General features: G+C 35.9%; 1 protein-coding gene across 1 annotated transcript in view; it reads left to right on the top strand.

Moving 5' to 3' along the window:
- Positions 1–522: 522 nt before the first annotated feature.
- Positions 523–18,988, top strand: part of LOC149788467 (uncharacterized) — a 45,911-nt gene continuing 27,445 nt past the window's right edge. The window contains exons 1-2 of the mRNA XM_089974447.1: positions 523–1,165; positions 8,192–8,398. Coding sequence (XP_089830573.1) covers positions 910–1,165; positions 8,192–8,398 — 463 coding nt within the window. The 5' untranslated portion in view covers positions 523–909. The remainder of the gene's footprint in view (positions 1,166–8,191; positions 8,399–18,988) is intronic.

The raw sequence follows: 18,988 nt of genomic DNA, 5'->3' as shown, positions 1-18,988 counted from the left end.
CCTATCGTGTGCTGAAAAATGGCGTTAAACCCTACAACAACAACAATATGCATACGTACGTGTGTGTGCGTGCGTGTGTGTGTGAAATAAAGGATCTTTTCTGTATCTATTATCCAAACTTTGTATGTTTATGCCTCAGAAGTTATTTTATTTCATCATCCACCTTGACTGACCTAAAAACATAAAACTATATGATATTCTTTGTGAAGTGTGATTTCCTGCGTTCTATTTCTTTAACTGTTTAATAAGTTGCATGGTTCTCTTGCAAATATCATGAAAATATTAATTTTGTATGTTTAGTTTGTGCCAGGTGTGTGTTTTGTCGTCGTAATTATCACATATCACCTTTCTTTTCCCACTTTATCCCTTGAAAAATAGCTTGACTATCCCAACACGCTGCAAACCGATTTCAACGCTCTGATAACTTTTGTTATACACAGGTCGGTAGAGACGAAATCAATTGTATAAACAAACAATATGAATACCATCCTCAGGTATGTGTCGGGATGCACGTAAAGACCAAAACAACAGGCAAAGGGCCTGGCCAGAGGCTATATCAAGGAGGTCTCTAATTTCACGTCTCACTATTCTATTGAAATAATACAATGGAATGAAAGCTATGGATGAATGGATTCAGTGGACCAGAAACCCTCAGTCATTCCAGTCGCATCCTGCTATAGTCGTGTAGCTTTTTCTCCCCCACTAAAGTATTTTCGTTGAGCATCGTTCGAGGTATAGACGTGTTACAAGCGAATTCATCTCTTCGATCTATAAAGGCAGATGCAACGTAAAACCTGATAAGAGAGACTAATAAGAAGAAAAAGAAAATCTGCACGCTTTTTGCGTGATAAAAGCTGACGAAGGACAACACACAATCACATACATTAGGTGTTTAAAGGGCGTTCCATCATGGGGCACACAATAGTTATGGCTGTTCTCGACACCTGTTTAATATTTACCTCAGTCATAGGGTTCATACTTTTGGTGATAGGGTACTCGATTCCAGATTGGTTGTATGTAATCCGTACCCAGGGGAGCGGAAACGAGTCATCCATCCATATGTCCATCTGGTACGACACTTTGTGTGCAATCGGTCAGAGCAACTGCAGACACTCAAGTTCCCATGGTAATCTGCCTGACGAACTGGTGCAGCTCAATAACAAAGGTAAGCTAATTATTTGAGTATGCCTTCTCACAGCACTCAATTACGAGAAAATGGCAATCCGGTTGACAAGGATTAGGTTACTACTATTAAATTACTTACAGATTGTGTATTTGTATGAAGAAAGGAGTATTATATATTGCTTGGAGACGGCAGACACTTTTGAATAACCTCTTGAAAAGATGAATGCGTGGTTATAGCAAAAACTGCTTATTTTCTAAACTTTCTACTCGCAATCAAGTTATTCAATATGTTCCATTGAAAAATCAATGGTGGATTATGTGATTGAATAATAAAGTAATATTGTATGGTTCACTCGTGGATACATTACCAATCTGTTTAGAAAGAATGTGTTTACATTTGTCTTTATGTCCATTTTCCCCACAAAAGATATACCATGTAGGTCTGTCAAAATTGATTTGAAATGGAAAACATATACGTATACAGGTCCAATTGCATATGGCTATATTGAGAATCTGTATCTTGTTTTTCCAGGATTGTACCACATCGGCTTGGATATTGTTAACTCGTACACCTATCAATTGATTCTCATTTGTTTATAAAATTTTCACAATGCAGCAATGGATTTTCACTTTGAAAATAGGCGTAGATGACGTGGTTATAGTGAAAAGGTCAGACGGGGGTCAGTTAGGAGAAAGAATGTTGAAGAGGCGAGAATGAGCGAGAAATTTCTTTTTTTAAATAATATTTTTTGGTGAACATAGTTACCATATATTCGTTGTGATTTATTGTGTAACGTTTGCGTTAGTTTCTTATTGTGCTAAACGAGTACTTTAGTTTCGTAGTGTGCTAAACGAGTACTTTAGTTTCGTAATGTGCTAAACGAGTACTTTAGTTTCGTAGTGTGTAAAATGTGTACGTTTTGATTAGTATTGTTTATTTCGATATACATCGGAAATATCTTGCGTCAACCGACTTTGAATTAGCCCCTTAAACATGTAGCTGGTTAGTTGAGGTTACGCCCCTTAAACATGTAGCTGGTTAGCTGAGGTTACGCCCCCTAAACATGTAGCTGGTTAGCTGAGGTTACTCGTCCATAACAATAGTGACTACTAGAATTAATGCATGAACAAAATGGTGTGAATACGTTTCTTTAAAGTGCTCTCTTGTACATTTATCAGGGCTGTTTCACTTGATTTTCAAAACGTTTTTTCCTGATATTTTATATATATAATTACAAAATATTAAATTGATTGTATTAGTAACAGTTAAAGACAGTTTAACCTATTTGTAATATTACAGTGATGTAATGTGGTTACTTCTATTCGTATTTCACACAGCAATGTTTACATTATATCATATTCAGAATCATATGGGTGTGGCCCGGGGTGGCACAGTAGTCTAATGCGCATGCCTTTAAAAATCACTGACATCTCACAACTGTTAGCGTGAGTTCATGTCTTAGGTTCCTCTAACGTGTGTATGTGAGAAAGTTTGCCACTAGCTTCCCGTATGTCGGTGGATCTTCCTGTTGCAGCACAATTGGTCACCATGTATAGCAGCCTATCATGTACTGAAAAATAGCGTTAAGCTCACATCAGTAACAACAACATAATACTAGGACATAAAAACACCATGCAATTGACGTATAAATCCTAATGAGTAGTAGTACACCTTGGCGGCCGTGTCATTGAAGGATATATCCTTTTTTCACTGCATTAAAATGACAAAGAACATTGACACAGACAGTAATGTATATCAGGCACCGTTTATCCGGGGTTTTTTTATGTAGTTAAAGTAGCATATTTTTCACACAGAAAACCCAATATGTTTCAAGCAAAAGTGACTTAAATTGACTTTTTCGTGAATATTTGTTAGGCAAATATTACGAAAATCTTGGAGAAAAAAGTGTACATTCATGCAAAACATATAAAAGTAAGAAGCAGTTTTAATGCAGAAGATTGTATTGTCAAGCTTGAAAACAAGTTTCATGAAAATGGTTTCCTTCGTAGAACATCAACATGTTCATACAACATTCAAACAATCAAATTATCTCCATGTATTTGTTCTTCTATTACAAAAATACAATTCCTACAATGTAAAGCATCCACATCATGTTATCGTCTTGGCCCTAATTAATTTGTTTTAAAACTAATTACAGAGGAATCGTGTATAATTAATATGCACTTTTTGCCTGCCTGTCTGTGTGTGTGTGTGTGTATATATATATATATATTTATTGTATATGTATATATATATATTGTATATGTATATGAATATATATATTGTATATATATATATATATATATATATATATATATATATATATATATATATATATATATATATATATATATATATATATTAATGGTCAAATTTGTAGAATTATGAATGCTTATATGTCCATCTCTCATGTTTTGTCCAAATTAAGTAATGTTTTTTAAAAATATGTATGTAAATATTTCTTTTTCTATTCCATTTTCACTCTGTTTTAGATATTTTCCTTTCATCTTACAGTGACGAAGACCAAATGTGTCGAACTAGATATATTTTTGCCTGATTGTTGACAAATTGCCCGAACACATAGGCATCAAAATGTCAATAGCCTGTTCCAACAATATTGATCAAAACAAAAAAAGGGTATAGATGTGGAATTTTGCACTGTTTAAATTTGTTATGTGAAAATAAATAGCTATTCATCATCATAATTGTTATGTATATCTTTGTTTTTTGTAACTCAAGGTACATTATTTTCTCTAATTTTTTTAATTGTTATTCATAGATGTAAATTGCACGGCTTATCTTTAGTTACATTATTGCGCTTCGTGACTAAGGTCTATTTTAGGAATATTAAGAGCGGAAAATTGCAGAGGATTTATAAATAGATGCATACGTACGTCTTGACAGTTACTAGTACTATAATTATTAGTAGGCAAGTTAGAGATATTCGATCTTTTTCCCATTGGACAGATCGATTAATATGGTTTTAGGAGAATTAAGTTAATTCTTATTGGTTGGGCTAGATCACATGAATAGACATTGCGAAAGAAATTGAGTAGTATTATCTGTGTGTGTGTTGTAAAATATAATCATAATTGAAGGTAGACAAGGTCTTGAAATTTGTACGGAGCTTTTCATTCTTGTGGATTTTCATAGAACCGTATCAGAATTGTTTTAGATTCACTTCGTAATGCTGTACGTTCCTCTCACTTTTTCATTTGCCAGGAAAGCGCTGTGTTGAAGTTTGGTCAATTTCACCTCAGGCAATAACTCTTTTGTGAAGACATCTTGGTAACGATTTATCATCCGCACTTTGAAGGGAACCCTCATTGTATATGAAAAAAAGACACTGGATGATAGGATAGACAATCAATTATCATGTAATACAAAATGTGCCGCCCGTCTCTAATAGCCTATATCATATCAGCCATTCCTGGGGGCCCCAAGTGGCCGAGTAATCTAAAGCGCTATCCGTTACGGATCAGTGCCATCTCGCCTCTGCTGTGTGGGTTCGAGTCTCGGATTAACCCAATGTGGGTATATGAGAAAGCTTGCCAGTAGCTTCTCGTGGGTCGGTGGTTCTTTCCGGGGTTTTCCCGGATTCTTCCTCCACTATTAATACTGGCCTCCATGTATAGCCCATCGTGTGCTGAAAAATGGCGTTAAACCCTACAACAACAACACCAATCAGCCATTCCTTGAATTTCGCCGATAGCATAGATATCTGAAGTCCTTCTGTTTATTTTTTTTTACTAAACATATTCCCTGTCGCCAAAATAGCCAGGAGGTTGCGTGACCATAATGTCGGAAGGGATTTTATTTATATCAAATTAAATTAAACTTCACGAAAAAAGTCAAATTTCCTGAAAAAGATATGTAATAGTTACAAATAATGCCACTTTAGAGACACAGTACATTCTGATACAAAAGTTTCACGAAAGAAATTGTTCCTTTTAAATTATATGCATTTTAAAATGACGAATATAAATTTCTTTGCAATAAAACTTCCCTTGTACTTCAGCGCAAATTTGTCAAAAATATGTTCTGTATTAGTGACAAATGAACTATTTTTACGTAATAGATATGATTCCTTTTACGAGAAAAGTAACCATCTTTATGAATACAGTTTATTTCATGAATTAAGAGTACCATCAAAATATGGAAAAGAGTTGATGTTTAAGATGTTCGGTTAATGCACACATTCAAATAAAAAAGTAATCTAAATAATACGAACCAAATTTACCTCAATATTTTTTTCAACAACCGCGATTCATCTCTACAGACAGGGATCCGTCGTCTATTAATTGTTGTACCGCTCCGTAGGGCCTAGTGGTTAGAGCATCCACCTCAGATGCGGGAGGTCGTGGGTTCCATCCCCGACCGAGTCAAACAAAAGACTTACAAAAATGGCACTAACAGCTGCCTCGCTTGGCGCTCAGCATTAAGAGGTTTGTGTTAGTACTGGTTGGCTTGGTGTCAGTATAATGTGACTGGGTGGGACATCATGCTACATGTCTGCGGCATAATGCCCCATTGCTAGACATCACTATAAACTGCCACATTGCAGACATCGTAGCGATCTGACTGAACAATTGTTAAAGCTACGTTAAAAATCCAGATCACATCACATCAGTATTCATTGTTATTTAATATGACATGTTGGTATTTGCTATAAGCAAAACAAGTGATTACATTTCTCTGCGTTTCTTTTTTTTTATAAAAAAAAACCGGTTTGGCATTGTTGATTTGAGTAACTTACCTGTAAGTCGCAAATCTACTACCTTTAAAACTCCTTTCAGAAAGTAGGTTACGTCTGGGGATTGTTGTCAGTGATAATGGTAGCCTGGTAAATAAGCTGTAAGACGTGATGAGTTTGTAAGTTGTCAATCATATGTTAAGCGACTGCGGATTTATTTTCTGTATCTTCGATGTAAGCAGACATTAAGGGTTGTCAGAACAGGTCATATGGCGTGCAAAATGTTTAATCCCTGTAGACCAAAGACGGATCAGCTCTTATGAATTATAATAATTAAATTTCCTTTAAACGGTTCGGAAATTTAAAAAAAAAATCGCATTTAGCGATTTTAGAAACTGAAAAACTCATGAAACAAATTAACAATCTGCATAATTACCTAAACCTGCATAATTAGCTAAATCTGCGATAATAATCCCCAATAGGAACTCTCCTTGTCGTCCGTCAACATTGAAAGATGCTTAAGATGAAAACATAAAAAAGAAACGAAACAGAAATCCGAAAAAAGAAACGAAAGAGAAAAGAAAGATGAGATAAAATAAAACGAAAACAGTATGAAATTGTATAAGAACATTAGGGACCGCTCCGGTGGCCTAGTGGTTAGAGCGTCCGCCGCCTTGGATGCGGGATGTCGTGGATTCGATCCCCGGTCGAGTCATACCAAAGACTTACAAAAACGGTACTAACAGCTGCCTCGCTTGGCGCTCAGCATTAAGAGGTTAGTGTAAGGACTGGTCGGCCTAGTGTCAGGATAATGTGGCTGGGTGGGACATCATGTTACATGTCTGCGGCATGATGCTCCAGTGATAGACATCACCATAAACTGTCACACTGCAGACATCGTAGCGATATGACTGAAACATTGTTAAAGCTACGTTAAAAATCCAAATCACAGACACATAAAATCATTACGGCCTTTTTCTTTTAACTTTATTCTTTATTTATATATTTGTTTTTTATGCATCACCCATAATGAAGACATGACGAACTGGTCAAAGTGTCTGCAATGTTCGTGGATTAGTTCATGTCCGCTGGCATGATGAAACGGTCGAAAATGTCTTAACTTCTGTGAATTAATGTACCATGACAAGAAGAAATGCTTGAAATATTTCTTTAATGTCCGTGTATCACTTAATATCAGCTGACATGAAAAAGAGCCAATAGTACAATAAATGTCCTTGAATAAGTTAATGTCTACATACCTATTTATTTTGATGGTGTATTTGTTTCATGAATTCATGAAATAATAAAATACATATGCTGTTTCGAAAGAAGTTTAGGTTAGATTTGAAACAGTCCAACTGATAACCTATCCTTATTAAAAATGTTTGAAACTACCCATTTTTTTTTCGTCCGCTGATATTACAAAATTAATGTCTCTCTGGAGCGTTCCGATGATGTTGACAACAAAGCTTCCTAAAGTTATGCCGACGATTTGGGAGCTAAAGTAACTTTCCCAAGGACACACCCAGGCAGCCGGACCGGGTTAAACCGGTCGAGTACTGAAAAAAAGCATAGGTTGCCCAAGATCGTCCGCTTCCATAGGATATAAAATCACGTGGCTACTAAAGGCGTGCTCAACTTTAAAAAAAAATATATTAAAAACTATTATTGTTGGGACTTTGAAAATGTGTCTATTTAAGACAGGTGATTGCTTCATGTGTTACGTTTAAGACTGGTTCGACTGCACGACTGAATACCATTTTAGTGTACTTCTCACATACACTCTTTTTCACTTGATTTATGTCACAGGTCATATAAATTTATTAATACAGTTGCTGAATGCATAACCGTAGACGCACGAATGCGTGATTGGAATATACTAAAAGTGAGAGAGAGAGAGAGAGAGAGAGAGAGAGAGAGATTTAGACATGTGATAATATAAATTCATTTCTTGCCTCGTATACTAAAAAGGTGATAACAATGCAACTGTAAGTATTAGGTCTTCAGACGTCAGACAAATACACGGCAGCATTATATTACCGACTGATGTGTGTCGGATTACAAGAATACACAGACAATAAAAAAAATGTATGATTTAGAAGAGATAACACTACCGGCAGCCTTGCATAAAGTTCAGTGGGGATGGGAAATACGAACGGAATCCTTATCTAAAAAGTTTCATAGTTCCGTCCCCCCCCCCCTCGATAATGTTGGGACGGCAATACAAAATGCATCCATTCATACCAAAATGCAAGCATTCAGTGTGAAAGCTTTTATCCGACTATATAATTACGTGGATCTTTCAGGTACACAATCTTTTTCAATGCCCATATAAATTTCACTGTACTGTACAAATCAAACGTATCTTTCAGATTACAAGTCTTTTGTTGACTCCATTAACAAGTTGGTCGAGGGCAAATTGGCGTGGTCATCATGGCAAGCACTGTCAACGCTGTCCCTCATCCTCGCCTTTCTGGGAGTCATCTTCGCCATAGTTCTCGTTATCTACATAAGATTTCACCGACATACCTACTACAAGGTGTTTGTTGTCCAGGGGTTCCTCATGATGCTCGCTTCAAGTAAGTAGTACTAAAGTCTCCTATCAAAACAATGCCATAGCCGAAGACAAGATTTCAGCATTGTTGACTCAAGTTTGCATCAAGATTTTCGTCTTCTCGATTAAATTTATTGGTACCTATTAATTTCATCTCATGTTGAATACCTTAAACCATTGTCGCAAAAATGCCAACATAATAGTGATTCTTACTTTCATTGCTGTAAAAATTCTTTTAATTACTTGCGTGTGATCTCGGCTATACACCTACAACAGGTTGTTTGTCCTTCAGCTTTTTCATTATACTCGCGTCGAGCGGATTTTGGTTCCAGCGTCACCTGCTTGATTTTAGGACTGAACATTTAATTGTTAGGTTTGGGGGTTGGGATAGGATTCTCCTTCGAACCAGAATAATGTAAGTTTCTTTCACATCAAGATAGTGTCTCTTTTTCATTATAATATCATAGATATAAAACATTTGTATTTCTTGCAAATCAGAGCAAAATAGATTTGAAACTATTTGGTGACCGGAAATTTTTAACCCTTTCCCCAATTGTGAAAATGAAATGGTCTGTTCCATGGAGTGCAGTTAAAACCACTGATTTATCAAACTTAAGAAGCAATATAGTTTAAAAAGATTGCTAAATTCTAGACTTAAGCAAAAATTTTCAACCTAACTTGTCTAAAAAGTATTTGTAACCCAGGTACTCTTAGATTTGTTTTGGGACAAAAGACTCCGTTGTTAATTGGTATTTTGTATACTAGTGAATTAAGTTCATTTAAGCTATATGCCTACACATACTGTCCTCTTCACGTGTTGAAGATCGAAGCTGAACCTGACATTGCATGAATGGAAGCAATATTATCTTAACAGTATCAAGATGAGAGCCGTAACATACTAATTACCCTGGAATTTATGAAGGTTATTTCAGTATCAATATGACAGCCGTAACATACTAATTACCCTGGAATTTATGAAGGTTATTTCAGTATCAATATGACAGCCGTAACATACTAATTACCCTGGAATTTATGAAGGTTATTTCAGTATCAATATGACAGCCGTAACATACTAATTACCCTGGAATTTATGAAGGTTATTTCAGTATCAATATGACAGACGTAACATACTAATTACCCTGGAATTTATGAAGGTTATTTTCATGTTAGGAATTATGTAATGACTACAATGCATTAAATGCTAATTATTAACATAACAATTCCTACAATGTACTAGGTTGTTTCGGACCGAATGAATTCGAATTACTACACTTCCCCGCTCCCAATGTAACTATGGCTGGAGTTCTGTATTCTATAGGCTCTAAAATTAATTCGGTGCCCTATATTTCCGCAGGAATTGGAAAAAGACATTTGAGTGAAACTGATTTATGTACAGAAAATGGCAGTCAATCCCTTTGTAAACATGGCTTACTGAGGATTGGATTTCCTTGCCCATCCTTACTAGTTGAATTCATTTCTCACTCGACTCGTTCGTATTCAACATGCCTTTATTCATAACCTTGACACGTCTATTTGCATGTACATATGTTTGTTTGTGTTTGTGGTCACGTTATATTTTCATAAATCCCTTTTTGTGTCAATGACATTTTTCAAACCAATCCATCTCTCAAACTTATCTATATCTCATTTTTATGGTCGCAAATAATGGTATGAAAACTTTCTGATCTCGACTAAATATGTAGCTTTCTAAAAGACCAATATCGAACTAAATTATAGTTACCTTATTTCCAAGGATATGTGTGAGAATGATACTTACGTACGGTATTTATTTTTATTTTACCTGAGTTTTAAAGGGTTGGCGCTGGCTTTAAAAAAGTTGTCCAAAAAATGGCCAACCTCAATATTTTGTCAACAATATTCAAAAATTGTCGCCATTTTCATAATACGGTACTATCCGTTTATCTTGAAACCATTGGGACCAAGTCCTACATGTAAGACCTCGACGCTGTTATGTATGTTTTGGGCGGCTGGCACTAAAACATAAATAACATGTGGTACGTCTTACATTGTAGGCCTACATTGGGACCAGGGTAACACTGTCGAATACAAATGGATGTTTAGATGGGGGTGGGGTGAAAATAATTGAAATTTCTCATACAAGTGAAACTTTTGAGGTAACATGTCATCAGTGACTAGGGTTTACACAGAGTAAAAAATGGAAATCTTGATTGAATAAAGACAACTAATACACTTGTATATTGACAACTTACATTTATGTAGTACACTCCACAATGTGTTAAATAATGTACATGTATATGAAAAAATCCATGAGTATTAGATCATATCCTAAAAATGCATTTATCAGTCAAATCCCGTTAGAAAACACAACTACCACATATGCATAAAGAGATGGTGGCCCTAGTTTGGTCTAGACTATATCCCATAGTCAACAAACCCGTTTCATGAATTAATTCACACTGATATTATTATACTTCTAACATGTGGTTGTCTAGTTGTTTATATGCTACATGTACATGTACATAAATTGGCTTTGATTTTGGTCAGTCAGAGATAACTACCATAGCAGCAGAGAGGGTAAACAGACCACTTGCTTTAAAGTCCATTTATGAAAATAAAACTTCGTAACGAAAAAAGTATGAAAATATAAGCGTAATAACACAGAACCGAAGCCTCTAACTAAACCGGGAGTTTCTCTAATTGGGTTGTGTTTTTTTTTTGTGCTGTTACTTCACTGTTGTCACTCGTGTTTTTCTAAATTTTAATGCGTGTTTTTGTCTACCCACCGTGACACTTATTTGTATTTGCATCCTCTCTGCTGCTGTAATGTGTAATTAAATCATTGTTATATTAGTCTCTCAACCAAAGACTTTATCAAGGCCTTTACGATATCGTGATCGAGGATCATGTAAATTTATCGTCATAAATCCGTGTGGGGTAGATTGTGCTTTTTTTAAAAAAAAGTCTTTGAACTTAGTCATGTCCATGTTACTACTATACCAACTCTGACGAATATTTCGCAGAGTATGTCTATCGACTCCATTAAACACAACTAAAATATTGCAGTTATCTCTGATCACTTTAGGTATTTGTGTTTATCGCTGAGTAAAAAATATCACAATGGTGTTTTTATGTCTGCCTCGAGAAAATATCCGAGCTGGATTTGATTGTTTGTCCAGCATCACATCATCATATACTACGAGATTATTAATACATCTATCGAGGTAATCTACGGATGGGGCTTCATCAATATCGGTGATAAAATCAATAATATCATTACCATTCTCGTCCAAAGTTTTGAATTTTCATTAAAATCTTTATGCACATCGTATCATCTCTGTTCATTTACGGATGGTGCCACTAAATATAATTTATTCCACTTGAGCCATCTCATTATCAAATTAAGCAGTAATTGTGTTTTGCCCGGTCCAGATGGACCTATTATTGTCATTTTTATAGAATTTGGTAATGCCGAAATATGTTTTACTAGCTCTTGTTTTCTTGTTGCTGAAAAATTAATGACATCCATGTTGCACAAATACAATAAATAATAGGAATTTATATTGTGTTCGATGCAAAGCATTCACCATCACCAGTGGATTAACAATAACAATAACAACAAATAAAAGACGTGGACGTGCATTTACAGGTAAATGTGTACAATGTCGTACAAAAAATATAAATTTATCTCTCTTGACAAATCAAGGAAAACGGGTGGTGATATCGCTGCTTCGTTAGGAAAATTACCAAGAGCTCCATGAGTTTAGTATCTAGAAGAAAACATCTTTCCGGATATAATTATTGTGGTTCTGGAACTCGACTTGATATCCGACGTGAAGAGCGAGATCAACCATGACATGGAGACTATCCAATACATGCAATTGATCAAGCATTTCACGTTGATGATGTAGCGTATAAAAAGCAAAATCTACACCAACGACACGATGTAGATGTCAAATTGATTCACTTGATAAATTCCATAAAAAATAAATCTTTCAGAGAATCATTAGCTAATTGGTTGATAAGATATGTGATGAAAGGTAAACTAGTGTTAGGGGCAGGTAATTAATCAAACGATTATTAGTACTATAGTGGAATCGATGTATTAATGCCCAAGAGGATATTGGAGGGGTAGAGCAGCGATTAGCAAGCTTGCTGGTGCAGGAAATGTTAGTTTTGCTGCTGAAAATTGGTTAGCACGATAGGCAATATGGAAAATTTTACCTACCACCACCAAAATAAATTCAGCATGCACATTTTGATATCAGCATTACTATTAGTTCATCAGGTAGATATTTTATTTTTACCACACGATGCTATTAAAATTGGTATATGTCAATCACCTACATACAAATACGCGTTAAACGTCGTTGATATTGCAAGTAGATATAAAGAAGCAGAGCCACTATCAGCTCAAACAGAAGCTGAAGTTGTATGTGTTTTTGAACGCATTTATCAACGAGGACGCTAGCAATGGCCACGGTTACTATAGGTTGATTCTGGCATAGAATTTATTGGTGCAGTATCATCTCTTATGGAGAAACATAACGTCGAAATCAGACGAGGACATACCGCAATTCATCACGATCAGGCTATTGTTGAACGATTTAATTAAACACTTGCCTTGAGATTGTTTTGGATATCAATATGCGAAGGAAAAAATTCGGAAAAGTACGAGATCTCGCAAATGGGTTGCAAGACTACCAAGTGTGATAACTGTGTTAAATAATGAAATTACTTGTGCATTTTCTTCGAAACCCATCAATGTAATTAAAAATAATAATAAAAACATACACGACGCGATGACTCCTTTTCAAAACAACCAGTATTAGGTAATGTGACTGTCAGATATTTATATGAACCTGGTGAACTTGAAGGTGGTAAGAAAGAGCGACTTATCCTTTTCTGAGTATTACGACACATACAATTTCTAGCGTGGTAAGATCCATTGGTAGACCTACAGCCTACAGATTAGATTCAACTGCTCCTCAGCGTGGATTTGTACACGAACAATTACAAGTAATTCCTGAAGCCACAAAATTAGCGCTGCATTTACTTTAGTAAACTAGCACCGTGACGTCGATTACATTCAAGACAGGTCAGCATCACATTTATACGTGTGTTTCCAAGAACTACTATTAATTCTATCTACAGTAAACTCTCTTGAACTATTATTTGAATACTGCCACAACATTTCCTGTGTGACAGATTGCAAAATGTTATTCTATTGTTGTTTCAGCGTCATGATAAATTCAACACCGAGATTAAGGTCACGTTTATTTGTTTTGTCACATTGTTTATAAATTTTTTTCTTGCTACATTACTATCAATAACATTATCGCTATTATCAGCAGTTTCTGCAAAGTCTATGATAACCATCCGTAGCTGAGATATTCTTCTGAATCGAGACACTGAGATAAAGTGCAAAGTCTATGATAACCATCCGTAGCTGAGATATTCTTCTGAATCGAGACACTGAGATAAAGTGCAAAGTCTATGATAACCATCCGTAGCTGAGATATTCTTCTGAATCGAGACACTGAGATAAAGTGCAAAGTCTATGATAACCATCCGTAGCTGAGATATTCTTCTGAATCGAGACACTGAGATAAAGTGCAAAGTCTATGATAACCATCCGTAGCTGAGATATTCTTCTGAATCGAGACACTGAGATAAACTAAATTTGACGATCAACAATCAAAATATTAATATCATAAATAGTTAATAATTATGACAAATCGATCGATGTAACATAGTGTAGAGTCCACGGAGTTTTATCCATCGTTAATGCGCTCTCAACAACACTGACAGGAACTAAAACAATATAATTTAACACAAGATTGTTTTTCTGACAATCCTGGTATATGAACTTGAATGTTTTTCGTCGCGTATCTGCTTGTCTATGACACAACGGTACGGGTAAATTTGAAATGTGTTCTTTAGGAACATAAGTAATTGTTGTTGAAGTGTATAACGAATAATCTTTCTACTTGCATCTGTTAAATTGTCTGGTCTCCATAAATTCACAAAATTGTTACTAGGATTTTATTAAATTATTTCACGCATTTTTTCACACTGAATTTTATTTGTTTGTAGTCTAATAAATTTCTTAAACTCTTTTAACTCTGGATCAAGTGCTGGACGATAATCATTTATTTCTCTTTAATAATCAACAAAACTCTTTAACCATTCGTGTGGAGACAATCCAACAAAAGGTGGTGGTTGACCATGATCGCCGCACATTATTCCATCAGTAGATTTTGTCAACAACCAACCAAGAATTACGTTTAGTGTTTGTAGCGGGACTGTACATATTTCATTCCAGATAATAATCATTAAAATATATTTTTCACCCATTCGTCCAGGAGTCCATGTATCTACCTTACATCGAAAGAAGGGGCCCCGAGTGGCCGAGTGGTCTTTGTTGTTGTTGTTGTTGTGGGGTTTAACGCCGTTTTTCAGCACACTATAGGCTATACATGGCGGTCAGTATTAATGGTGGAGGAAGAACCCGGGAAAGCCTCGGAAAGAACCACCGACCCACGAGAAGCTACTGGCAAGCTTTCTCACATATCCACATTGGCTGAATCCGAGACTGGAACCGACGCAGAGGTGAGATGGCAGTGATCCGAAAGGGAGAGCGCTTTAGACCACTCGGCCACTCGGGGGCCGAGTGGTCTAAAGCGCTCATCGTTCCAGATCACTGCCATCTAGCCTCTGTCTGCGTAGGTTCGAGTCCAAGGCTCGGCTAGCGTGGGTACGTGGAAAAACCTGCCAGTAGCTTCTCGTAGGTCGGTGGTTTTTCCCTGGGTTTTCCAGGGTTCTTCCTCCACCAATTATACTGGCCGCCATGTACAGCCTATCTTGTGCTGAAAAATGGCGTTAAACCCGAGAACAACAACAACTACTACTACAACGAAAGAAGCTGTGATAAGTATGAGATTTAACTCTTCGTTAGTTCATTTCTCTGGCAAGCCTGTGTGTAGGTGTTAAAATAACCATATCAATATAACTTGAAGAACTCTGACGAAATAACTTAGTCACAGATCTTGTTTAAACAGAAAATCCAGGTCCATCGAGATAAAAAGTTGTATGTCAGGCGACAGGATCACATACCGATGATGCTGATGTAAATTTTGATATTTTGTTTTATTTTTTTAATAAATATTTTTTATTTCAACGTCAGCAGATTCAGAATAACGAAGTATCTTGTTTTATTCTCCATTCGCCCGACGCTGCATAAGCGCCTATATGTAGTTGTTCTAACAATCATGCATGTTTTTTATTGATATAAAATGAAAATGTAGCGACTCTAACGGTAAATTCAGGAAATCTGTTTATCATCGATAATACACTTATCGAAACATATGAGAGCCTTGATGATCTTAAATGAGTAAATTGCGGTGACCATCAATATAACTCACAATTGTACCTAATTTAGTTCCATTTGGCAAGGAAACTTTTTCTCGCCTTGTAAATATATTTTTCTTCGTTGTATCAGTGATTATAAAATCTAGTTCAGCAATATTTATAATTAACCTTGTACAGTGTCGTTTATGATCATATAAACCTCCTTGGGTAAATTTACCAATTATTTTTCTGCCAAGATCTTTTGGAATTTTGTTCTCAAAATCGGTTATATAAGGATTTTCGTCATCAGAATATTTATTTTGCTCTGGTAACCAAACTTGTTTTTGCGGACTAAAAGATATAATGACTTCACTTACTGTTACCAATAATAGTATTTTTACTTCGAACATAAATCGTAATAATACTGTTGGGGCCCACATTTTTAAAAAGAAGTGTTTACCAAACCAGACATAACAAATTGGATGAAGATTTTTGCCAAGCTTAATTGACTCGATACAAGCGAATTCAGTCAAGGCAAAATCTTGATAGGGGCCATTTAGCGATACTCTTGTCATTGCGTTTGTTGGATGTCCAAATCGCTTAAATTACTTACAACACACTCCCATTCCAAGAAAACATCCCGTATAACATACAACCATATGAATCAAGATAACATATTTATAATCGTATCTAGTATTCCATAATCCACCGTATCTGTATTCAACACAACTCGATATTATATAATCGAGAAAATCTAACATCGTAGGCTTCCACGGATTTTCTCTCTAGCAAAATGAGCAGCGATTGATGGAATCGTAAAGCAATTACTGAGCAACCTTTCGTGATCACTGGTATATTTCAGCGCAAGATTTTTCATTTCTTCGTGGAGAGATTTTGTTCGATAAATATCACCATTAGGTCTTAAAAACTGATCAAACTGTTTTCGAGGCATGTACTTCCATCAGGTTTTATTAATTCGTTGTGATTTTCTTCAGAACTCTGAAATAACCATACTGATACAGGATCACATTTACTCATTTCGATAATAAAATTAAAAGGTAAAATGTAACAGTTCGATTTCATGGAAATATTGTTATATCCGATGTCCACGCATGCTCATTATAATCAACAATTTCAATCCAAGCTCCTTTAGATTTATATTTCGATGTGTACAAAATCTCTCCTGTTATTATTCTTTATTGGGAATTTTAGTTTCTTTGGTAATTCAGTGACATCATTTATTTTAGCTCCTTTATCCTTGACTGATTCAGCCCATTCATTTGTTACGTCTTAGATCAGTTAAACCATTTCCACGTATCGAGTTTGTAAACTGTTCCATAACTCATTAGGCTACACAATTCATTTCCGAAAAGTTCATTGCTTTTAGATCATGAACGCTGGGTTTATCATGCAGCGGATATATTGCATAAATAACTGGGACCCCGAGTGGCCAAGTGGTCTAAAGGGCTCTCCGTTACGGATCAGTGCCGTCTCACCTCTGTCTGCGTGGGTTCGAGTCTCGGATTCGGCCAATGTGGGTATGCGAGAAAGCTTGCCAGTAGCTTCCCGGGTTCTTCCTCCACCATTAATACTGGCCGCCATGTATAGCCTATCGTGTGCTGAAAAATGGCGTTAAACCCAACAGCAACAACAACAACACCACCATCATAACTGCGTTCACAGGATACGCTCTTCTTTCATAATAAGGTTAGTCAATAACAGTCAACATTCCTGGTTTGGAATTTTTATTTAATTTTACATTATCTACAATGCCGTAGTGTAATCGAACAGGTCCACGTTTGTCACGGATAATCCAAGTATATTCTAATTCCGTAATAAATTTTGATCTGAAAAGAATATCATTGATTGTCGAGATAATTCATGCTCGTCGCTGCTCGTTGTCATTCACTGTAGCATCGATGACTTCGTAATCGTTAATAATTCTAAATGTTGACTACACATGAGATGCGCCATCGTTGCTAAATTCTTTCTTGGTGTCATGAATACTTTTAATCGGACTTTCCGTCGGATCATCCAGAGCTATGCTATTTTCAGTTGCTCCGCAAGTCAGTGATTCTTGTATCAAGATCGAATCTAGATTTAGAAGGCTTGGTTGTAAATAATCTCCCAAAGTCTTCCATATTATAATAAGGCATATATATATATATATATATATATATATATATATATATATATATATATATATATATATATATATATATATATATATATATATATATACATATATATATATATATATATATATAGAGAGAGAGAGAGAGAGAGAGAGAGAGATAGAGAGAGGAGTGATGTGATCTTGATTTTTAACGTAGCTTTAACAATTTCTCAGTCATATCGCTACGATGTCTGCAATGTGGCAGTTTATAGTGATGTCTAGCACTGGGGCATCATGTCGCAGACATGTAGCATGATGTCCCACCCAGTCACATTATCCTGACACCGCGCCGACCAGTCCTAACACTAACCTCTTAATGCTGAGCGCCAAGCGAGGCAGCTGTTAGTACCGTTTTTGTAAGTCTTTGGTATGACTCGGCCGGGGATCGAACCCACGACCTCCCGCATCCGAGGCGGACGCTCTAACCACTAGGCCACCTGAGCGGTTTAGAGAGAGGAGAGAGAGAATAAACGAATTCTGTGGACTTAACTTACAAAGTGTACGAAGAGGGAGTTATGGACCAAAAGCCGTGTTTGAAGTGTGTGTTGGGGTTAAAGGAAAAATGCAGATGTATGTGCTATGTGGTGGTAACAAATACAGAGAGATGAAAAGATATGATAAAAATCTAACACCGAGAATAATGACAAGATTATAAGAAATACTGAAGATTATCTCACCAGATTTTCAAAAGAATGATTTAGACAAATAGTATTATTATATAGAATGGAGCACAAAGAAAGAATTTGTTAAACACTATCATCAAGAATTATGAGGCATCTCGTGATGGCGTAATTAGGCGCTGTAGACAAAAAAAAAACAAACAAAAAAACAGTTGGTAATGTCAATGACGCTGATTATCTCATGTCCAATACTAAGGGGAATAAACATTATTCCTGTCATCAATTCGTATACCAGTGTTTCAATGGATTAATCGAGAAGGATCTTGTGATCGCTCGTATTGATTCAGATAAGAAAAATATTTCGTTAAATAATTTCGAGCCATTACACAAAGTCAGAACAGGAAACTTGGAAAAACAGGAAAACACAAAATTGCGAAAAAATATTTGTAAATACAGAAACTGGCGAAGAAATTATATTTTCATCGATAAA

The sequence above is a fragment of the Sinohyriopsis cumingii genome, chromosome 11 (genome assembly GCF_028554795.1).
Source record: "Sinohyriopsis cumingii isolate HCF-2022 chromosome 11, ASM2855479v2, whole genome shotgun sequence".
NCBI lineage: Eukaryota > Metazoa > Mollusca > Bivalvia > Unionida > Unionidae > Sinohyriopsis > Sinohyriopsis cumingii.
Note: the sequence above shows the minus strand (reverse complement) of the source record. Positions and strands in the feature narration are given on the sequence as shown.